This window comes from Cebidichthys violaceus, unplaced genomic scaffold (genome assembly GCF_023349555.1).
Source record: "Cebidichthys violaceus isolate CVI_PGR_0920_01 unplaced genomic scaffold, fCebVio1.0.p SCAF_17, whole genome shotgun sequence".
Classification (NCBI taxonomy): domain Eukaryota; kingdom Metazoa; phylum Chordata; class Actinopteri; order Perciformes; family Stichaeidae; genus Cebidichthys; species Cebidichthys violaceus.
The window spans coordinates 10873341-10897833 of NW_027176340.1; the positions used below are offsets into that span (position 1 = coordinate 10873341).

Genomic DNA, 24493 nt, shown 5'->3' on the forward strand with positions numbered 1-24493 from the left:
CCTCCCATTACCTATAACACATGTATAAAGTTCCATGAGTTTTTGAGCATCGCAAGCCACTGATCCATCAGCCTACTTTTTCATGGCGAATGATGCGTTGCCGCGGCAACAGCGTTCAACGAAAACTCCCAATATTCATGATGGTGCATCATCAACGTGTTAAGACTATCTTTACAAAATTTCAGACTGATCTGGTGAACTGGCTAGGAGGAGTAAATACAAGTATAAAATATGACATTTCCTTTTGCCAGTAGGTGGCACTATGAGTTATTGAACATTTTTCAATTGAAATGTGCTAAGAGTTGAAGTAGCATCATGCTTAAGAAATTTCGTGCAGATTGAATAATGTACCTTGGAGTTATAACAACTTCTTTTTTCCCAGCCAATGAGGCAAAATGGCCGCCCCGCCACGTCAAGGTTCTTTGATGAAAACTCTAGCTTTTGATAACTTTTCAACACAAAGGTCTTAAGAGCATCCTGACCAAATCTGAAGTTGATCGCATGAATTCTCTAGGAGGAGTTCGTTAAAATACAAAGGCTGAAAACATGAAAAATCACCAAAAAACTGAAATTGAGTGAAATACTGTAGCGCCCCCTATAGGTTGAATGGAATGAAAATTGCAGGGTATGTTCCACCATGCAATATGCAAAAATACTGCAAATTTGGTGATTTTAGGATACACGGTTGAGAAGTTATGTGTATTGAAAAACAAGCCACGCCCCAAGAAGTTCATTGGTCCGTATCTTCTAAACGCTTTAAGATATCAACAAGCTTTTGATAACTTCATGTGATCTTGATCCAATAATGATCCACATAAAATTTGGTAGCAATCGGACCAAGTGTGTAGGAGGAGTTCTTAAAAATGTGTTTTTCACAAAATTCAAGATGGCGGAAAATTTTTCCAGGCGGAGATTAGGGGTCTGAGAGGCTTTTTTGTAGAGCTAGTGGATCTGGACATGTGTGTCGAATTTCGAGTAAATCGGACATACTGGCCAAGGGGCGTCGCCGGTCCAACTTTGAGGGGGCGCTAGAGAGACAATTCTTTTCACACATAAATGAAACCTATATCATACCTCTATTTTCACCAGGCCTGACAAGTCTGCAAAATTTGGTGAGTTTTCATGCATGGCAAGTATCCCAAATATGCGCCCAAAGTACAAAAATAAAAATCAGAATAATAATAATAATACCCCATAGAATTTCAATAGGGCCTTCGCTGGCCCGACGTTGTCAGTGGCTCGGGCCCTAATAATAATTAAAGCTGCAAGCAGCGATGAACGGGCCCTCGCCTCCTCCCGCACGTCGGGGGTGCCGGCGGGACTCCAACGTATGCATCCGAGATCGTCTGCGACAGTCAGACAACGCGCGTCGGAGTCCGATGATTTTTTTCTGCTTGGACCGCGTGACGCAGGAAATGATGCTATGCAAATAGTCCACAGCATCCTGCATCCGCTGTGTGGTGCTACAGAGCGTGCAAAAACATGTTTTATGTTGCTCTATAACAACTGTAGACAACATTGTGTAAAAGTCAAGTAAATCGGATGCCAGTTGTCAAAAAACGCAGAATTACTTTGACCAGCAGGTGGCGCTGTGAGTATTAGTGAAAATTAGCTTGTAGACATCCTCAGGCCATGAGTGTTATCAAGCATGGGAAGTTTAGGAGCGTTTGGAACAAGTCCGGCTGAGTTACATCAGCTTTTTTCATGGGGAGTCACGTAAAGTAGCCGCCCGCTACGGCTAAGCCATTCCGTCAAACGTAAAGCTTTTGATAACTTTTAATCACAAAGGTCTTGAGACTGTACCGACTAAATTTAAATTGGATCCGACAAAGTGCCTATGAGGAGTTCGTTAAAGAATAGCGGCTAGAAATGAGCCTAAATCCATTGAAAAATGACACAAAAATCAAAATGGCCGACTTCCGGTACGGTTTAGAGCATGGTCCCAAGAGACTTATTTGTAAGTCTCTCTGAGATACATAATCCTACCAAGTTTCATACAGGTACCTCAAACGTAGCGCTGGGGCTGCTCTTTTGAAATATTGTAGGGGGCGCTATGGAGGCAATTTAAAACGGCCAAGCCAAACACCCATATAAAATATGTCCTCCCATTACCTATAACACATGTATAAAGTTCCATGAGTTTTTGAGCATCGCAAGCCACTGATCCATCAGCCTACTTTTTCATGGCGAATGATGCGTTGCCGCGGTAACAGCGTTCAACGAAAACTCCCAATATTCATGATGATGCATCATCAATGTCTTAAAGCTATTTCCCCCAAATTTCAGACAGATCTGGTGAACTGGCTAGGAGGAGTAAATAAAAGTATAAAATATGACATTTCCTTTTGCCAGTAGGTGGTGCTATGAGTTATTGAACATTTTTCAATTGAAATGTGCTAAGGGTTGAAGTAGCATCATGTATAAGAAATTGAATAATGTACCTTGGAGTTATAACAACTTCTTTTTTCCCGGCCAATGAGGCAAAATGGCCGCCCCGCCACGTCAAGGTTCTTTGATGAAAACTCTAGCTTTTAATAACTTTTCAACACAAAGGTCTTAAGAGCATCCTGACCAAAGTTGAAGTCGATCGCATGAATTCTCTAGGAGTTCGCTCAAATACAAATGCTGAAAACGTGAAAAATCACCAAAAAACTGAAATTGAGTGAAATACTGTAGCGCCCCGTATGGGTTGAATGGAATGAAAATTGCAGGGTATGTTCCACCATGCAATATGCACAAATTCTGCAAATTTGGTGATTTTATGATACACGGTTGAGAAGTTATGTGTATTGAAAAACAAGCCACGCCCCAAGAAGTTCATTGGTCCGTATCTTCTAAACGCTTTAAGATATCAACAAGCTTTTGATAACTTCATGTGATCTTGATCCAGTAATGATCCACAGAAAATTTGGTAGCAATCGGACCAAGTGTGTAGGAGGAGTTCTCAAAAATGTGTTTTTCACAAAATTCAAGATGGCGGAAAATTTTTCCAGGCGGAGATTAGGGGTCTGAGAGGCTTTTTTGTAGAGCTAGTGGATCTGGACATGTGTGTCGATTTTCGAGTAAATCGGACATACTGGCCGAGGGGCGTCGCCGGTCCAACTTTGAGGGGGCGCTAGAGAGACATTTCTTTTCACCTATATATGAAACCTATATCATACCTCTATTTTCACCAGGCCTGACAAGTCTGCAAAATTTGGTGAGTTTTCATGCATGGCAAGTATCCCAAATATGCGCCCAAAGTACAAAAATAAAAATCAGAATAATAATAATAATTAAAGCTGCAAGCAGCATTGATCGGGCCCTCGCAACGTCACACACGTCGAGGGTACTGGCAGGACTCTGGTTGATGCGGCAATGCATTTCTGTGACCATCATACACTGCATGCACAAGTTAGATGATATTTCCTGCGTCGACCAGCAGCATAGCAAGACCATGTTGCCAGGTCTTAAGCCTCAAATGTTTTGAGTGTACCTCCGATACAATCATAAATGTAAGCCTGTTAAGATCATTAAGAAAATGAACGTGTGAATGTGCTTCAGTATTTGTAACATAACAGACTGTCAGGTTACTGGGATGGAGTTCAACTCCCTGCAGTGTCCTGCTGATTGTATTTGGACTTACATGAAAGTTAACAGAACAGCAGTGTCATTTGTTTTTACTTGAACACTTTAATTTGACACTGTTTTCATTTTAAGCTCTTCTGTAACTTTAGATTGTAGTGTGAAGCATTCATTGTAACATTTAACCTGATTCTCATGTAGAAGCTCTGGACAGATCATTTATACTAATGCCCACTGACATGGTTTGAAAAACACTGTTGATTAACTTTTGTTCTCCAAGCATCTTAGTTTGCACATATTTAGATCAGAGAAGTCTTTTTCTCATGGTGTGCCCACAAACCCTGTTTGGGCCGCTGTTATGATAGAATTCTGTTTACGTCCGTGGTTGCCAGTAGGTGGCGCTATGACTATGAGTTAATATTGGCATGCAGATGTCCTAAAATCACGACAGCAATCAAGCATGTCAAGTTTGGGGCAGTTTTGACAAAGTAAGGTTGAGTTACAAAAGCTTGATGGATGATGGCGAATCATGTAAAATTGCCGCGACACCAAGTCCATGTTATCCGATGAAACATCAAGCTTTTAGTAACTTTGAATCGTTAAGGTCTTTAGGTTGTTCTGACCAAATTCTAAGCTGATCGGATTATTTCCCTAGGAGGAGTTCGTAGTGCAGCACCTTGAAAAGGAAATAAAACCACAAGAAATTCATACAAAATTCAAATTGGCTGACTTCCGGTTGGGTTTAGAGCATGGACCCCTAAGACTTTTTTTTAAGTCTACATGTGATACACCTGCTTACTTAATTTCACACATCTAGGTGAAACGTACTGCGAGGGCTGCATCGTCAAAATATTGTAGGGGGCGCTATCGAGCCGAGTTGCCACTCTGAAGCATTAAAATCACATCAGATAACTACATTCAGGATTTTAAATGTGTGTGACAAGTTTGATTTTGTTTTGAGTATGTTTAGCCCCTCAAAAACACCTTTGTTTTTCATGGCGAGGAATGCATCGCCACGGCAACGGCATTTCACGAAACAACAAGCTTTGAGTAACTTTTAATCACAAAGGTCTTTAGATTGTTCTGACCAAATTCTAAGTTGATCTGATTAGTTCCCTGGGAGGAGTTCGTTAAAGTAGAGCGCCTGGAAATTGAAAAAACGACAGTAGAAATTCAGACTAAATTCAAAATGGCTGACTTCCGGTTGGGTTTAGGGCATGGCCCCAAGAGACTTTTATTTAAGTCCACATGTGATACATGTGCCTACCAAATTTTGTTAATCTATGTGAAACGTACTGCGAGGGCTGCTTCGTCGAAATTTTGTAGGGGGCGCTATTGAGCCGATTTAACACTCTGATTGAATAAAATCATATTATAGAACTACATTTTGGCCTTGTGATCTGTGTGTCAAGTTTGCTTGTGTTTCGAGCTTTTTTAACCTCTCCAAATGATCATCGTTTTTCACGGCGAAGACTGCGTTACCACGGCAACGGCGTTCGACGAAACATCAAAAGCTTAGAGAACTGGCATTATGAACTTCTTACATTTGTGTGGAACAAATTTGATGTTGATCTGATTTTCCAACTTAGAGAAACAAGCCAAAGTATAAAGACTTTAACTTACTGTTGCCAGTAGGTGGCGCTATGACTATGATTCAAAATTGGCTTGCAGATGTCTTCAGGCCTGGAGTTTAATCAAACATGTGAAATCTGGTAAAGATCTGATGATGCGGAGTCGAGTTACATCACTTTATTCGTTCATGGCGAAGGATCGAAATTCGCAGAGCCACCACGTCGCCATGCTTCGACAACTTCCTGCAATTTTCACAATGAAGCATTATCAAGGTCTTAAGGCTTTTGTGACAAAATTTGAGAGGGATCCGATTAATCTGTGAGCAGTAGGGTGTCAAAGTACACAACCTATGACTTCCTGTTGCCACTAGGTGGCGCTATTACTATGATTCTAAATTGTCATATACATGTGTTCAGGGTCAGGATGTTATGACATATGAGAAATTTGGAGCAGATTAGGCAATGTACAGCCGAGTTACAACAACTTCCTGTTTCATGGCGAATGGTGTTTTTTTGCCGCCACGCCACGGACACATAGTTCGATAACTTTTTGATCTTTGAGTATCGTTTCACTGCCAAGGTCTCAAGAGCATACTGACCAAATCTGAAGGCAATCGGGTTTAATCTCTAGGAGGAGTTCGTTAAAGTACGGCGCCTTGAAACGGTCCAAAAACGTCATAAAATTCAAAATGGCCGACTTCCTGTTTGGTTTAGGATATACCTCCTTTTGACTTTTTTGTACGTCCCATCACGTTCCACATACCTACCAAATTTCATACAGCTAGGTGAAACCCAAAGTTGGGGCTACTCTGTAGGGGGCGCTATCGAGCCAAAATGTCATGCCGCAGCTGGACACCGCAATTATACTGGAATTTTCACCACGATTGAATTTTGTGCCAAATTTCAAAAGATTCCCAGTATCCCAAGCACCTCCTTTTTGCGATGAAACTGGTGAGATAATAATAATAATAATAATAATAATAATAATAATAATAATAATAAAAAACATTAGAATAACAATAGGTCCTCCGCTCCGACTACGTCGGTGCTCGGGCCCTAATAATAATAAAAAACATTAGAATAACAATAGGTCCTCCGCTCCGACTACGTCGGTGCTCGGGCCCTAATAATAATAATAATAATAATAATAATAATAAAAAACATTAGAATAACAATAGGTCCTCCGCTCCGACTACGTCGGTGCTCGGGCCCTAATAATAATACCCCATAGAATTTCAATAGGGCCTTCGCTGGCCAGACGTTGTCGGTGGCTCGGGTCTTAATAAAAACTCTTAGAAACTCAATAGGGCCTTCGCTGGCCCGACGTTGTCGGTGGCTCGGGCCCTAATAATAATAATAATACCCCATAGAATTTCAATAAGGCCTTCGATGGCCCGACGTTGTCGGTGGCTCGGGCCCTAATAATACCCCATAGAATTTCAATAGGGCCTTCGCTGGCCCGACGTTGTCGGTGGCTCGGGCCCTAATAATACCCCATACAATTTCAATAGGGCCTTCACTGGCCCGACGTTGTCGGTGGCTCGGGCCCTAATAATACCCCATACAATTTCAATAGGGCCTTCGCTGGCCCGACGTTGTCGATTGCTCGGGCCCTAATAATAAACATTAGAATCTCAATAGGGCCTTCGCTGGCCCGACGTTGTCGGTGGCTCGGGCCCTAATAATACCCCTTAGAATTTCAATAGGGCCTTCGCTGGCCCGACGTTGTCGGTGGCTCGGGCCCTAATAATAATAATTCTTTGAATTACAATAGGGCCTTCGCCCGACATCGTCGGTGCTCGGGCCCTAATAAAAACTCGTAGAAACTCAATAGGGCCTTCGCTGGCTCGACGTTGTCGGTGGCTCGGGCCCTAATAATAAACATTAGAATCTCAATAGGGCCTTCGCTGGCCCGACGTTGTCGGTGGCTCGGGCCCTAATAATAATCTATAGAATCTCAATAGGGCCTTCGCTGGCCCGACGTTGTCGGTGGCTCGGGCCCTAATAATAATAATAATACCCCTTAGAATCTCAATAGGGCCTTCGCTGGCCGGACGTTGTCGGTGGCTCGGGCCCTAAAAATAATAAAAAACATTAGAAACTAAATAGGGCCTTTGCTGGCCCGACGTTGTCGGTGGCTCGGGCCCTAATAATAATACCCCATACAATTTCAATAGGGCCTTCGCTGGCCCGACGTTGTCGGTGGCTCGGGCCCTAATAAAAATCCTTACAATTTCAATAGGGCCTTCGCTGGCCCGACGTTGTCGGTGGCTCGGGCCCTAATAATTGCTTTGATTTCACAGAAAATTTGTAGTTTTAATTATATATTTTAATCTGTTTAGATCTAGTGTTAGGAAGTTAAACAGGTCACAATTCCCTCTCTTACATCTATTCTATATTGATGTTAAAACATATCGTTCAAACAATTGTATTTATTCAAGTTTCTTGCCCAAATTTCAACAAATCATGATGGTGTTATAATTTACCTTTGCAGCACACTGGTGTAAATGTGACCTGCAAAAAATATTGGAATATGACTCCGATACTGGTACTAACGAGTCATGGCTGATCAGCTGAAAACCGGCCCTGTTCGATCTATCGGTGCAGCTCTAATTTATACTACTACCTGAAGCTCAAAAAGAACTCCACCCATACTGAATGAGCCTCGAAATGTTTGAGACAAGCTGTACTGTAGTTATCACCATGAGACAGTTTTAGGTATGCTTCATTGCTATCTAATTTGTTTACCATAGTTCTTTCCTCAAAAAAAAAGGGAAAGCACCCACACAGGCTGATAAATATTTCATTCATCATGAAGGAAGCCACACAGGAAGTAATGGGCTATCACTGGCATCCTAAACAGACTGCAGAGAGAAGTGAAAAGGGGATAAGAGGATTTTAAAGCAGAGCGGATGAGATAAAACGGGAAGGGAGAGGGAGAAAGTGGGACAAAAAGAAAGAAAATATGATCTAAAAAAGGTGGGGATGAGTGGGGAGGTACATGCAGAGAAAAAAAGGTGAAATGGGCATGAAGCATGGACGTTTAAAGAAAGACGAGCGTTTCCATGGAAACCACTTGTATGAAAATCTTTAAGGCTGCCATTTTACCGCATCTAAATTACTTCATTTCTTTTTTATTAATACCTTTCTCTCCACCCATGGCTCTATTATGGCTTTGTGAAGGCCTGAGATGGATATTTATTCAGGTCAGTCCCTGGTGTGCAAGGCCCAAGGAAGGACTTGCACAAGACAAGAATACCAATCTGGGTAGGGGAGCTTTATCATGATTCAATTGGTTCCCTCTGATTGCTGTAATATAATAAAGACACAAATGAAACTAAATGAAATTGCATTGTGCAATTTTGAAACAATAAATTGTCACAATTGTAGGTTGTTTTTTTTACACAAAAGTGTTTCAGCTGCTCTGCAGGATAGAGGCTGAACTCTATCTATTGAGGTCAAGACCAAGTGTGATGTGTGTGTGTACCAGTGTTCAGCAGCGTTGAGCGTGTCGAGATGTTGATTTCCTGTAGAAGCTCCAGTGTTTCGGTATGAAAGAGACGAATAGAGGAACCCTCAGAGAATGCCATCCACACCCCTCCGCCGGCACATGCCATGTGTGCGATGCTGATCATTGGGTCTGGGTGGACTTCAAACGTCTGTAATGGAAACAATAATACTGTTGTAGTTAAGTTCATTCTTTTTATTATTTCTACTTCATGCTGAACCTCTGGCCCACCCACATGGGATTACAGGACCCTGTTAGTTTATGAAAACACACATATAGATTCTTTATTGTCCTTTTCCATGAAAAGGTGTTGCCACAGTCTGTAAAGAGCCTCACATAAATACACACAACATGACTACATGAAAGACATCAGATACATTTATACACACCTATACATAGGTTGGGTGGGGAGGCTAACTAGAATTACTGCCTTGTGGATGTCACGTCACAGTTTTTATCCATGTCTGTCCAAATTGTCATCCGTTCATAATTTTAACCTATTAGACAGTGTGAAATTGTCATAATTAGCATAGAAATTCTTGAGTTATTGCCAAAATTGTGTTAAATGAGATCATAGTGACTTTGGCCATAGAAATCGAATGAGTTCATCCTTGAGTCCAAGTCAATATTTGTGCCAGATTTGAGAAAAAATCCCTGCAGGCATTCCTAAGACATCGTATTCATGAGAATGGGAGGGACCTATGGACGGCCGGACAACAAGAAAACATGATGCCTCCGGCTATCACTGGCGCGGCACGGAAGAAGAAAAGTCAGTGTGCCCCCCCCCCCCCCGAACTACTCTCCTAACGGCGGGAAGTGAGGCAGCTAGCTAATTATTTTCTCATTCGTGGTCTGATGAACAGTTAATTCATCAAATTATGTGGTAGCAAACACACAAATAGGCTATGGGCTCAATGCCACATAAACGATACCCTGGATTGGTTTGAATGGTGTTCACTCGACAGCAGTCTGAAACCACCAGAGAGCAGTTGTTTTGTCCGCACCAGAGTTTGAGTCTGGCGTTTACACCAAACCAAAGTAAATGCACCGAGGGGGTAAACACTCCAGGGTTTGGTTCAGCAGGACTAAACAAGTTTGGTGTGAACGTGCTCTACACTTGCTCTTCTGTAAATAAAGTCTAACTGTGCTTCCTAAATTTGTGATTTACGGAGTCCCTGACACACGGGCCGTGTTTTTGCACCATTCCCCCGGCTTTTATCGTTCTAAGAGCACAATGGAAAAAAAGAGTTTCAGGCACACAGTCTTAATGAGTAGCTTGAAATAAATGCAATGAGCCTTATCATGGCAACACATGCACCCCCTGCGGTCCGAGGCGTGACAAGGGTTGGTTTGGGCATCGTCTTGGAACCCATATCACTGACGGTGCATGAGTTGCACGAGGCTGGCCAATTAGTCAGTGAGAGTGAATGAGTGAAGATGAGAATGCACCCCCCCCACCAAACCCAAGTGCACTGGCGGACAGGGATTACCACCTGTTTGTGTGCCCTTGCCAGTGGGTCCTCCTTTGTTTGAAATTAGGGAAAAGGAGGCAAGCCTTTGATGTGTTTTCTCTTTTAATTGACTCCTCAGCAGTGGGTGCCTGCTCTGCCTGGGAAAGGATATGCAATGCATCTCTTCGTTTTTCAAGTGCAGCCATCAAAAAATTCAATATCCATAATAAAGAGGCACATTTCTCCTCCAATAACCCATTGCAATTTCAAATACGTTGACAAGTTTGTAAAGCAAAACACAGTCACAGTGTGCTGTATATGCTGCGTGATTATCACATTCATCATTACTAAGCGTGGTGGCTCTGAAAAAGACTTACAGCTTATCAATGGCTGACATGCTGCAATTGGTAGATGCCATCTTGCTCACCATATGTCTGAAACCACCTGGAAGGCACTCTTGGAAGCCAAATGTATATACAGTATATACTGTTATTTGACTGGAATACACATACATCTCATAAAAAGTGCCTGAAAATGTATTTAAATCATTGATTTAAACATTTTAAGGGAAACATATGTTTTTAAATGAATATCAATTCACATAAAAGTCAATATTGCAAACTAGAATCCTCCAAATATTTTACCACGGATAAAGACCGAACAAAATTGAATAAAGCTCATCGCTCTGTGTCAAACGCGAGATAAATACAAGCCACAACTGTTACCCTCAACCAACATCCTGGTATTAGTCTGCTGAATCCAGCGTTGCTTGCAAAGATGAGGTGGTAAGTGAAGCTTGACAGTAGTAATGTGCCCTTTACACTAAACTCGGCAGTGTCACACTAACGGCAGCATCCCTCCACCAGCAGTGGGAAATAACAGTGGAGCTAAAGCTGCAAACACTGCAGCTGGTCTGAACAGCTCATTAGTCCTTCATTATACCAGGTGACAAGGTGTCTTTGTCCTTTCCTGTGCGCTACGTCCACATCTCTCTAGGCTATGGCAAGGGAGGTGAGTGGACATGTGAGTGATAGGACAGAGCAGGTAGAAAAAGAAATAGTAATGGGAAGAGGAAGGAACAAGGCCTGCCAGTCAGTATTGATCAAAGCTTGTATGTCCATGCACGTCCCACTTTGTTAAGGTTTGGTTAAGAGCCAGACTTCCACAGAGTGTTTACAGTTTGGGAAAGAGATTGGCTATTTGAAACTCACAAACAAAGCTGAGATGCGCCGAAAATCATGATAAAATGTTGGTAGTTTTGAACAAAATGATGTGTAAAAGCATGTAAAAATCATACAAACAATGCACTGCATCATTAGATTCAATCATCCCCTGCTGTGTGACTAAATAAAAAAAAAAATTGATTTGTTGAGATTTTCCTCATTTTTCTCCCCAATTATTATTATTATTGTTTCAAATTCCCATTGTGTGCCATGGTTCCTGCTGCTACCGAGCACCTTTAGTTAGCCCAAATTGAGTTTGTCATTTTGCAATTTTACTAATCTGTACCCAGATTTATTTATTTTGGTAGACATTAATCAGTTTAAATTGATTTTCACATTCAAAAAGGGGTGTCCTCTAGCTCGAGAAAACTGATGGCCACAGTTTACTGTTAACAGGGTCGTCTGGTGGTGAGGTGAGCTCAGAGCATGCATTTAGTAATTGCAATTGGGGTTTCGGGGGATGTTGTTGCAGTACTGTTGGTTGGACTCTGGTGGATTGATGGACTTGCTGCACCATATCCAGCTCTCTTAATGCACCAGTAGGCCAAATTAGAGCTACCAATAGCAGGAATTGGGGCTGGGTCTCAGTAGTGACAGGACCCCCTGAATTACCTGTTTAACTCCACAAGAGGTCAGCTGTAGGGATGACGATGTCAGTCCACCACTTTGGGTAAAATATTTTGAGAAGTAATAACTTCATTGCCAGGAAAATGTGTACAGACATTCATGGTCCCACAGATGATAAAATCGAATGACTATGGTGACCCCCTTGACTTCTTTTTGAACGACAATATCCCAACATGATGGATTGGTACAACGTTTGGAACAGACATTCATGGTTCCCAGGTGATGTATCCTAATGACTACTGCTTCCAACAGGTTGACAGTTTGGTTTCAGAGTGAAAATCTCAGCAACTGTTGGATCTGTGCCAAAATTCGGAATGAATTGTAACAAATTTGGTGATACTTTGACTTTTCATCTCGCACCATCATCAGATAAAAGATGTTTTGTCCACCATTTCCACCTGCAAAACTAATTAAATTCCCATCAGGCTCAGCGATATTTTGGGTTTACTGCTGATAAGCAAACGTTAGCATGCTAACATGGTGAACGTGGTAAACATTAAATTACATTACATTACATTACAGTCATTTAGCAGACGCTTTTATCCAAAGCGACTTACAATAAGTGCACTCAACATTGGTAATCAAAAGAACTACTAGTTACCAGAAGTCATAAGTACATTTCCTTTTCCAAACAAGCATCTAAGAGCATGAAGCAGAGCATAAGTCAGAGCCAAAGTACAGTGCAGAAACAAGAAAAACAGTTAGTGCTATAAGTAATATGTATACAATAAGTGCAACAAGCTAGTATGAATACAATAAGTGCTAAGTGGAAGGCTCAGGGTAGCACTTCCTGAAGAGGTGGGTTTTCAGCCTGCGCCGAAAGATGGGCAGCGACTCCGCTGTCCTGACGTCAGTGGGAAGTTCATTCCACCACTGTGGGGCCAGGACAGAAAACAGCCGTGACCGGGTCGATCGGCCGCCAGGACCTCTGAGCGACGGGGCAACCAATCGCCCCGAGGCAGCAGAGCGAAGTGGTCGGGCGGGGGTGTAAGGCTTGACCATGGCCTGGAGATAGGAAGGAGCTGTTCCTTTCACTGCCCTGTAGGCTAGCACCAGAGTCTTAAACTGGATGCGAGCTCTTATAGGTAGCCATTGTAGAGAACGTAGAAAGGAAGTTGTGTGGGAGAACTTGGGGCGATTGAACACCAGGCGAGCTGCGGCTTTCTGGACAAGCTCCAGAGGTCTGATGGCCGACGCCGGGGCTCCGGTGAGTAGAGAGTTGCAGTAGTCCAGACGGGAGATGACAAGAGCCTGGATGAGAACCTGCGCTGTCTCGTCAGTCAGGAAGGGACAAATCCTCCTGATGTCAACCACACATCAGCATGATAGCATTGTCGTTGTGTGCATATCTATCTTTATCTATCTCTTTTTGCAATGATTCTTTTGCTGCGGTTTTGTCTGCAGCACTATGGTTTTCATGAATCACCCCCCTCTGGGGTGAAGTGTAAATAATCAAAGAGAACAAAGCTGAGAGTACACACACACACATTTTTCAGCGATGATACTTTGGGTTTCTGTTGCAGGCGAATTCAACCACATAGTTAGTGTACAGCGGTGTTTACCCAAAACAGACTGAAAAGGTTATATTTAAATAACACTGTGTCATCAAAGCATTGACTGTGAAGTTTTAAATAGAGAATCAATCTAGCCGTAGGTTACGACGACCGGCAGCGTTAAACGAGACAGGCTACAGTGTCATGGATAAATAATTCAAAAGTGCAGTAAATTTGACAAAGTGGTGGAACATCCGCAGGGGAAAACAACGGAGGAAAAAAAGTGAAGTGAATACGAGTCCACGACCCTCTAGCCTTGCTCCCCTTCATTTCTGCTGCAACAGGTGCCAAGCTCTGCTTCTCCAGATCCTGGATATGCACCGCAGCCCCTGTGAAGTCAGCCCTCTTGAGTGCATATTAGTGAGGAAGACAAGGTTAGCAAAGAAGTTACTGCTGACCTGTTAAGCTCTATGGGAGATACAGTGAACCAGAACTGTGCCTCCACTGCGTGGCCATTCAGCTGATTAAGCGTGTGTCTCAGGAGGACTGGGCTATGGAAAAGAGGTGAAGGAATAAAAGGAGACATCCCCTCGCTTGGCTCACTCCTGATTTCAAGAATCTTGAGGCAGACTGGATAAGTCGCTGTCTCTATACTGATTGTCCACATTTGTCAGCTGCTTCTTCTAATTTGTTGCAACTTTTAAGAGAAGAACATGCACTTTTTTTTTACTTTGCCCGATGTTGTTCATCTGCTGATTTGATATCCGGCATGATTCCAACCAGAACATCTGTAAATGAAGGGTGTACATTTGCCGCTTTCTTTATTCAGTTTTTTTATTTACATTAAAAATGGAAAACAAATATGAAGTGGGCAATGAGACAAATTAATTTTGTTTATTGTTAGTGTTTTAGTTTGTCATCTCCTTGTTTTTATCCTGGGAAATGTTTGCTTAGCACAAATGCTCCTTTTTTCAACAAAAAGTCCTTCTACCCATTAACACAGCTACGCACAATCACATCTGGGAGCTATAATTAAATGGTAATGGTTTGCAGTTTGCTATCTGAATACCATATCAACATTACCCAAGAAGAGTTTGTCTATCATTCGTTATTGTCTACCACAGCCGGCAGGCGCCCCCCCCACCCCGTACACCTCGAATGACACACCCAGCAGATGAACACCTTGGAGAATGACTACACAAAAATGAAAGCATGACACAGACAACACCCGGGCTGATTTTGTGGAGATAATGGTGAGCATAACATAACTCACAGTGCTACAGCTAGATGAAGCTTATTTGTGTGCGAGAGCTCCAACAAACATTGTGTGAATCTAAAAAGAGTTTGATTCGTTGTCCATGCAGCAGCTCCAGGCAGTAAATCTTCATGGCATCACAGATTACAATGCCGGCTCTCTAAGGCTGTGTGCATAAATCTTTTCAGAAAATGAAAAGAAGAGGAATTTTTCCTCAAATGCCGCAGAAAACAACAAAACACATAAATAAAGCACCTTGTCTAGCAGTTTCACTCGTGAATTCATCCATTTAGGTCTTCAAAACATGTTTTAGTGAAGACTTAAAATATTTAGCAGCTGGAGAGGTAGGCGGATTTGACCTTGTAAGTGGCGATGGAAGAAGTATAACAAATTTCCTTGAAGCACTCTCTTTATCCGGTAAGAAAATTATTTCAAACAAGAGTTGTAGAATTGCTCTATGACAGCAGTATGCGTAGCGTGCCTGTTTTAAATGGTAGAGTTTCAGCAAATGTGCATGTGTTTGGGTAGTAGTTAGCATAAATCTGATGGATACAACTGGAGTAAACCAATTTGTAATGGGATGATTTAATACAGTTTTGCTGTTGTTTACAAATTTAAGGTAACACAGTAATATATATATATAAAAATTATCATTTTTGAGGTGAAGTATTTCTTGAACGTACATGAGTCATGTTTAGAAAATGTCAAAAGTGCATTAAAGCAGTTTTGAATTGATGGAACGACGGTATCTCTACATTCATCTGTTATTGTCGTTGCTTCGCCTTTAAGGATAAATATCCATTTAAATAAATAAAAATACAAATTATGACAATTTGCTCAGATGGATGCAGTTTGTCTTTGATGTAAATTGATGCAGTATTTTTTTTTATTATGTTCCCATTAATGATTTAGTCATTTACCTGAGTGCTGAGGCTGGAGATGTCCATGACTGTCACAGAGTTCCCGCAGCTTGCCCACACTGAGTCATCTAACACCAACAGTGTCCGTACTGGTTCTGAGCCCAGTTTTACACATCTGCAGGAGTCTGGGTCCCAAAAATCATCTTGAGAAAAAAATAATATATATATACATAATTAACAACAAACAAATGCACTGTTCAAAACTACAGCCAAGATATCACAAGGATGTGAAGAAAGAGACAATAGAGTGCAGCAGGGATGATGTATTTGTGTGGGCCAACCCCAAAAGCATTACACTGATTTTGGATTATTGCCGAAAATAAGTTCTGTGGCCAGAAAATTGATATGATACTTACCCGTTTTGTTGAGCAAGATAATCTTCACAAATGAACCACACTATTATGATTTTTGAAACGTGAATGTACTCGGCAGAAGTAAAGAGCTAACATTAGGCTGTAGACTAGTCAACGTGATGACGTTTTGTGGTCTCATTTAGCCACTTGTTAGAAAATGTAAAAGCTTCAAAATTTACAAGAAGGGAGTTTGCTAATGTATTTTAATATCGCAGAACAAAGCGTTCAAATCTCTTAAGCTCGTGGTAACCACAGACCTTATTTCAGGCATCCAAAAACCCTTCGACGAGGGAGCTGAAAGTGCAAAAATGCTAACTCGTTATTCTGCACCACTCTAGCATCACCGCTGGCCTACAAGTTATATTAGTAAAATCTGAACACATTCCCCACTTCTATTTCAACACAGTCACATTGAGTGAAGCGATTACATTAAATTCTTTCCACTTGAATCACAGCAAGTTAGCTTGGTGTTTACCTTCAACAGTCTCTAGAAGTTATTTAATGTCGTTAAGCAAATACAGAAGCATCAGCGGAGAGGGCTCACAGTGGAGGCTTGTTTGTGAGAGAGTACGAACAACAGGTCGGCCAAATAAAGACTGCGACTGCCATTTGAATCGCCACACGCTGTGCAACACAATATTGGTGCCTTTGCCACCCACGTGCTAATGAGTCTGGTGCACACTTTAATCTACGTTCCACTCAGGTCCTCTCTCTCTCTTTTTGCTTCATCAGTGTGAAAACGAAGCAGACCCTTTTCCTTTGAGTTTTAATCACGTTGCAGCTCCCACAGAAGCACATTATAAAGTGAATTACATAAGCATTTCCTTTGCCATGCGTTAATGAAGCAAAATTAGGGAACAGAGTGCACCCAGCCATTTAATTAACATTTTGAGTTGTTTATTTCTGCCTTTCATAGCGGAGTAGCTTTACAATGCCTTCTGACTTCCACAGGTTAATTGCTTGGCATGTTACAAAGGTCATTTTTCCACCTTTTCAAAATTCACTCTTGTAAATGTCCCTCTGGTCCCTTGCGCTAAGCAAGACCAAAGCCGGCGCTTCTCCCTCTTTAACACAGCAGGGGTTCGTACCAAAAACCTCTCTGCCTCGTCTTGCAAAACATTGTCTTTGTTGACACGATGCCTGATGCGCATATCTCGGTAACGAAAGCTGGAGCACATTAATCACTAAGCAACAATGTGTTGCATGTATTCGCCTTTAGATACGAGTCTCAACCGAATCCTTGACATTTCTCGGCTGCTTCAGACTTGTTTTTAGACAGTAGCACCGCCAGTCAAGGGCAGAACTCTTTAACAGATGTGCCGAAACCACAAACATTCGCCGGCCCCCTCCAGAGCTCTTTAGCTGTCCTTTTCTTTATACAAAGCAATGAATGGTGATATTTAATCGGCACGCAGCAGCTTGGTGTAATTAATCATCCATTCTGCTTGGGAGGAGAGAGGAGGAAGGCAGGCACGCTGACATACTGAGGCCAGGTAAGAAGAACCTGGTGATAGAGCTATTGTACTCCCGCTGGCTATGAAGACCACAAACCACTGCTGAGATGGTGTTAAGCCCCCCTGGCCTTGTGCAATTTCTAACTAAACATGCCATGCCATCTACCACATGGTGAAGTGTTATGTTCATACTAAGAGTAGGTGTGAAAATCAGTAGGCGCAGGGAGGAAAGCGTAAAGGGAAAGTGATGCTAAGGCAGTCGTTTGAAAGGGAGTGTAAAATGAATATCATTTTACAAATACTCTCATTATGAAAATAGATTTACTGGGAAATGTGTCCCAAATGACACATAATGCTAATATCTATGGGCAGAATTATTAAAAACGATTTTGATTTGAGCACAACAGATGTTTACTGCAGAGCTGTATCCTGAATGTATAATGCATGGAAACAGTCAAACTCATTAGTACTTATTATTTCACTGTAGGGAAAAAAATATTTTTTGTCGAAGGCTCATTATGTATAAACAATAAAAAAACTTTAAAGTCCATTTCAGAAACAAAAGCTAGGGCGCCTGTCTATGAAAGCAAAAGGGATCAATAAGTAACCAACCATAGGAAATATGATTTTTTGTTAAATGAATACACCCTGTTTTACTAATTGGGTTTGAATTGCAACGATAACAATGACGGGCCTCATGCTGTTTAGCATAATTTAGTATCTTACCATACAACATACATAAAAAAATACCAGTGACAATCGGACGTCCTCACTCCCTCAATAGACCACACATAGAAAATGGCAACAGGCAACCTCGGAAGCTCCTTACCATTGTTGCTTCTTCCATAAACCATCAAGGACCCGTTCCGCAGGCCCGCAATCAGGAAGCAAGCGGAGTGCTTCAGGCACAGCACGGGGCAGCCCTCTGGGTTACGGAGTGTCAACAGGCATTGTGCTGCAGTGTCCACACTGCCGTACACCAGTACGCTGGAAGAACAAAAGCAGCACGAGTCGACGTGATAAATGGGTGTCATTTGAAAAGACAGAGTGCCTCGTTTTCATGCGGCTTGATTTAACAGCGCACTTTGGAGCAATGCATTGTGTATGTGCAGCCACTCTGTCTTTCTCATGTTCGAAATGCCACCTGAACTTTGCTGCATCTTATTGTCTTCTTCAGAATGATGAATGCACATCGCTTTTGGTTTCTCTGTCTGAGAAAAAAATGTTAAGTAGCATTGGAGATGACAGTCTTCTGAGTGCGCTAAATTGCTGAAATTGTATGTTTTTTATTTTACTGTCTTTTTTCTTTTTCCCTGGACAGACACTTACAGTATATTGAAAGAGAATGAGTCAGCATTAAAAAAAATGCTGACTTTCAGCTCTTATACAAATGACTAAACACTGCTGTAAAGGAAAAATGGTACAATGGCTGAATCTGAAATCCAATAATATTTTTTTTAAAGAAACAAGCAATTTATTCACAGTAACTATAACAAAGACTGAGATTAAACCTGCCCTCTGTTCACTACGGAGGGGATCAGAGGGTTTATTGGATCTGAAAATGAAACTGTGATCTTAGCAACAGTAGCAGTATTGATGCTGTGTTGTGGTATCAACTCACTGATTTCTTGCTTTCATGAAATATTGACAAGCAAATCTATACTGTTAGAAATATCAGGGGACTGTAATAAAGGATAATACAGGACACTTTTTACAACAGAGGATGTGAAGTATACTAACAAGTAACAAATTGTGTTCTATGTTTTTATCTATGTGGTGCTTTTTTATTTTTGTTTTCCAACAAATTCATATTTTGACCTCATTCACCACAGAAAAAAGTTTGTTTCTCATGTGTCTGCAGCTTTGTGTGATCAGTCTCTCACCGCCCGTCGTCTAAGCCAACACAAATGTTGGAGCCGATCCCCAAGGGGGCCTTGTGAACTCCAGCCTCCACTTCCTCAGTCGGAGAAGGTTCTGGCACGTATTCCAGACATTGGACAGCGGACCCTACCTGCAGGCTCTTAACAGTCCTTGGCATGGGTCTGTTGAGGGAAAATATCTCTATCTGCCCATGCGAACCTTCTCCACCAGCCACCTGTAGGGAGAAAAAAAAAACGTGGTTGGAAAAGGTCAGGACCCCATGTTAAGCTGTACCAATGGACTGAATCATAATGACACAGGTAATAAACTATTCTGCTGAAACAGGGGGGGCGGGGGGAAGAGATGGGAAGAACAGAGAGCAGAACCGGGCCAGCCTCCCTTAGATCATCCTTGCAATGTGCGATCTCTGTCTTAATCAAATTATAGAGGCCAGATGATAATGTGTCTTTGGTTAAACATCCTCTACCTGTCAGCAATTTAGATTTCAGAAAAGTTCAAATCAATTCTCTTTTCAGACCTTGTCGTTTGTAGTCCTCCCTCCCTCACTTTTTTTTTTGGAATATCACTTAGAATTTTAAACACATTATGTAATGGATTCACAATGTCATCTCTGGAACATCAAACAATTCTTATAAGTCTGCGATCTTTTCATCATCGGAGAACAGAAAGGTTCTTGTATGTTTCCGAAAGGCTCTGAGTTGCTTATCAATGAGGGTTTTTTTTGTTTTTTTTTATGAGTTCATGAGATCAAGTGACTGATCTATTGTTGGAGTCAGTTCATGACGAAAAATTGAGAAAAATGTATTATTTTCCTTTTAATTGAACTGACATTTGACATTAACATTTCCAAGGTCACCCTGAACAGTTGAGGATGCTGTTCTCAGTACCAACAAATAAGCGCAGAAGCAGCTTTTAAAGATTATGAAAGCTTTTAAAGCTGGGATCTTTCAGCGGCTCAATTTGGACAGAAGTTTCAACTCCTGTAGATGCCTGTGTCTTTTTGAAGAGGGTCTTGTTTGTTTGGGTTTCGCTGTAACAAACAAGAAAGAAACCTCAAGCAAGTCATCAAAAAAAATAAAAAAGGTCCACCAATCATATCGAGCTTCCCAGGGCAGTGTCTGCCTCAATAGAGGCTTGATTTTCTGTGCACCACATTTATATCGGCCTTTGTGTAAGCCTGTCAAAGCCAATGCTGAGAAAACGAAGACTGCAGGAGCCCTCCAACCAATCTCCGATGCAATTCCAATTAAGGTGGCATTGCTCCCATTCCCAAACAATTAAAGTGTCGCTGTGGGTTTTCAATATGACTTCATTCAGTCATTACTCGTCTCGGTGGATGTCCAGATAAAACAATGTCCTCCTCGGAGAAGAAAGCAGGACTGCTTGCTGCTAGACACCAAAGATGTATTCCCTGTATGAATCAAATCGTGTGAATGTGACAGGAGCTAAATATAGTCTTTAGCTCCTCTCCTCCATGCTCACCCTTATTTGCATGCAATCATTTGTTTGATTTGTATCAGCGTGCAGAATCTGGACAGGAGCGATCCTGTGGGCTCTTGAGAATGAGAGAGAACAAATAACGGTCTGTTGCACAGGGTGAAAAAAAAAGAAAAAAAGATAGGAAGGACTTAACTTGCAAAAAAAAAAACACGGCTTCAAGTGAGTCTGTGCAACCATAGCCGGAGGCAAGAACCCCCCCCATCCAGACTCCAGACTCCCCCCAAAATTTATACATTCACCTCCCAAACTCCTACGCACACCACTATCAGTACTGTCGCTGTCAACGAACACTTTCCCCTCTTCCTTTCAATTCCCCCCCACCCTCCCCACCCCTCGCTCTCCCTGCCCGATATCCAGTGCAAATACTGTGTTCTGACAAAGTCATCACTAGTAATTTAGCAAAATAGATATCTGGAGTCGTGCCCTGGACAGATCCCTGCTCTCAGCTTGAGAGAATCAAAAACTTCCCAAACAGTAAATGCTCTGCCAGCATTAATTAGATTGCTCTGGCCGCAGTGAGGAAGCGTGGGAAAATGGTCATGATGGCACACTCTGCTCAATTGTATTCGCCACATTAAGAAGCCAAAATTGTGGGGCACCAGATTTGCTGATGCATTTCAAGCTTCTCATCACTGACACCTGCTATGAATACTAAACGGAAATAGAATATTTGAGCAAATCTTTGATTGGGCTACTAAAAAGCGGGCGGGCTTAGAATGTGGCACGATACAAAGCAATCAAAATGCTCCCAATCTCTTTTAAATAGGTGCACAATATGACTGAGGATGTGAACTAAAAGGGTGAAAATGGGTATTTTTGCATTTAATCTCGACTTTAATGGAAACTTTATCAAAAATGTAAAAGTACGATGTTTTGAAAAGTGGGACAAGGGAGGTGAAGGCAAACAGGGAAACACTGGGGTATCAGGCTGATTAGACACAATGTCATTACTCTGATCAAAGCACACAGAAATCCCCATAGCCCATCTCACTTTAACATGATTAGTGTCATCCTTTATTTGACAAGCCTGCCAGGGAGGTAGAACTAACTGGGGGAGGGAATGCTCAACCGCTAATTATTCTTGCTGGATAGGCAAGCCTTCACTATTATTTTTTAGCTCGGATACCAGTTTGTTTTTGCTGTGGTTACATGTTGTACTGTAGAGTAACGTTCACTGAGCTTGAAGGTCAGATGTGATTCGTACTCTAAGAGATACATTTCCTAATTGAATGATCAGTTTCCAGAACTTCTGAATAAGCAGGAATGTCCTGGAGAATTGGATTCCATTCATGATGAAAAACGGCTGAAAATGTGGACCTAAAACCTAAGCAAAAGGCAGTGTCAAGGTGAAATCGTATACTAGCGTATTTAGAAATTGAGAAGGTACGATCTTCAACACAGACGCTTCTCTTTCTATTAAACCAGGGGTGTCAAACTCATTTTCACCCCGGGCCACAACAGCATCATGGTTGCCCTCAAAGGGCCAGTTGTAACTGTAAGACTGTATAAATGTAACTACTCCCTAACATATTGTTAAATAACTCTCTCTGCATTTGATTGTTTATTCAAGTGTAAAAAGATTGTACATGCAGTTATATAAATGTAAAATTATATTTAAGCACATTTCTGTTATTATAACATATATAATTTTAATTTAGGGTTAAGAAACCCACATTACTCTATCAAAGATCAAACTTTTAAAGAAAACAACAAAGACAAATATCAAACACAAGTTATTACATTAACTTTCTTCAAAGCTATTTTTGTCACCTCTCTGCATCACTAATGTCCCTCCCCGTTGTCGTCCCGTGCATGGCAGCTACATCCAAGAGCTCCTTACTGACGGTCAAGTCTGCCTTCAGCCTCTTATTAACATTGATGTATGTATGTTGTACCCGTGTTGTTTGTACTTTCATCAACAGCTGATGAAAAAGACAAGTACCTGCTCGTCTCTTCAGCTAGCTGTGTTGTTAGATTGCCAGCTAGTTCCTGAACTCGGTCTGCGATGGTGTTTCTTCACTAACTGACATTTGTAAAAGTCTGTATCTGGTCAGAGCTCACCTGCTCATATACCTTTAAGCATGCACTGGGCTGTAGCTTTTGTAAATATATTCTGCTGTGATTGCAGTCTGCCTTTTAATTCTTATTTTTTTTCTTGGAGGCTAAATTTAGCTCCGTGTTTGGTGACAAAATGCCGACGTAAATTGTATTCCTTCATCACCGACACTGCCTCATAGCACAGAAGACAGACCGTTTTTTCACCTTGAAGCACAAACATGTATACGCTTTCCCATCTTTCATAAAATTTTCTTCCCTCTGCATCAATTTTTCTCTTCGTGGACATTTTGGGATTATTTGTTGATCATTTTCAACTCAATCACTTGTTGTAAAACCGCTTTACGGGCTGTTGCCTCTCCTGTCCACCTGTTGTGATGTTGGCACACAGACAACATGCTATCTCCTAATTTCGACCATGGGGATATTTTTATTTTCAAGTTTAAGTTTAAGGGCCTTGAGTTTGACATGTCTGTATTAAACTGATACATACAGATGCTGTATGGGTTTCCTCCTGTGTACTGTGGTCATGGCTAAAACCACGTTTCCACCAAGAAGCTCCTGATCATTTTAGTCCAAGGACTACTTTTCAAGGAAAGAAAAAGGTTCCTTCAGCCCATTGTTGTTTGCGTTTCCATGGCAATCTAAAGACAGTAAACACAACCTGCAGCCTGCAGTTCAGTCGATTTCATCTGAAAAACACACTGAAATAAAAAATAAACTTAGGTTTGTCTCACTGTGACGTTTCCTGCTACAGAGATTTTACTGTGTGCACCAATCCTCTGCTGAGTGTTTGATAGTTGTATATGCTTTAGAATGCAACCGCCAAGAAATAATTAGAAAATACATTTCGAGCGATCACTTTTTTTTGTGACTGTCTTTTTTAAATGTTCTCCCCTCTTCCTAAAATGTTTGCAAATCTTGTTTTATGAATAAAGCGGTGCACAAGTTGCTGTGTGTGTTGGACCAATCAGCGACAAACAGCCTGAAAGTTCCTTCCTATACAGCGTGTGTACGTGAAGGTATGCAAACATTTTCATTGAAGACTTCCTGATAGCGTTCACCACAAAGGAACCACAATCCTTTGGTCTCTACTAGCAAACATTTTCAAGTTATTGAAATGCAAAGTTTTTTTTTCAAATACCAAATGTGACTGCCTCCAAACACAAATATGCAATTATAATTAAATCGAGAGGTGCATTTTCTGTTCACTGAGCAATGCTTCATCTCAGTAAACCTTTAACATTTTGCTTCCCTAAGTTTCACATCCATTTTGAGGCAAACTTAATTGAAACTACTTAATTTAATTTAAATTTAATTTGTTTTGACCTGGTAAAGTCTCAGAAAAATAAATAAATAAATAACTAGGACGTATTATTGACAAGCCGTTGGGGTAGTTCTACTCCTTTGCTCTCTGGACTGAGGGCAGACTGGACGCTACAGTGACTCACTATTGCCTCTCAATCAACCAGTGGAATTACAGGGCGGGCCGGACCCTGCTCGATATTTCTGCAGCAAAATACAGTACAATGATGTATTTGGAATAACGTCAAAACTGTAAGTTCATCACACTTATAATAATTAATTTTCTGAATGTTTTCAAGTAAAATTCAGGCCAGATATTATCACGTTGCAGCT

General features: G+C 41.4%; 1 protein-coding gene across 3 annotated transcripts in view; it reads right to left on the reverse strand.

Annotated features, from left to right (window-relative positions):
* Nucleotides 1-24493, reverse strand: part of arhgef10la (Rho guanine nucleotide exchange factor (GEF) 10-like a) — a 148443-nt gene that overhangs the window by 10716 nt on the left and 113234 nt on the right. For all 3 annotated transcript variants that reach the window (XM_068712574.1, XM_068712576.1, XM_068712573.1), the window contains 4 exons: nucleotides 19303-19514; nucleotides 18249-18406; nucleotides 15613-15755; nucleotides 8623-8794 (listed from right to left, as the gene is read on the reverse strand). In XM_068712574.1, coding sequence (XP_068568675.1) covers nucleotides 8623-8794; nucleotides 15613-15755; nucleotides 18249-18406; nucleotides 19303-19514 — 685 coding nt within the window. The remainder of the gene's footprint in view (nucleotides 1-8622; nucleotides 8795-15612; nucleotides 15756-18248; nucleotides 18407-19302; nucleotides 19515-24493) is intronic.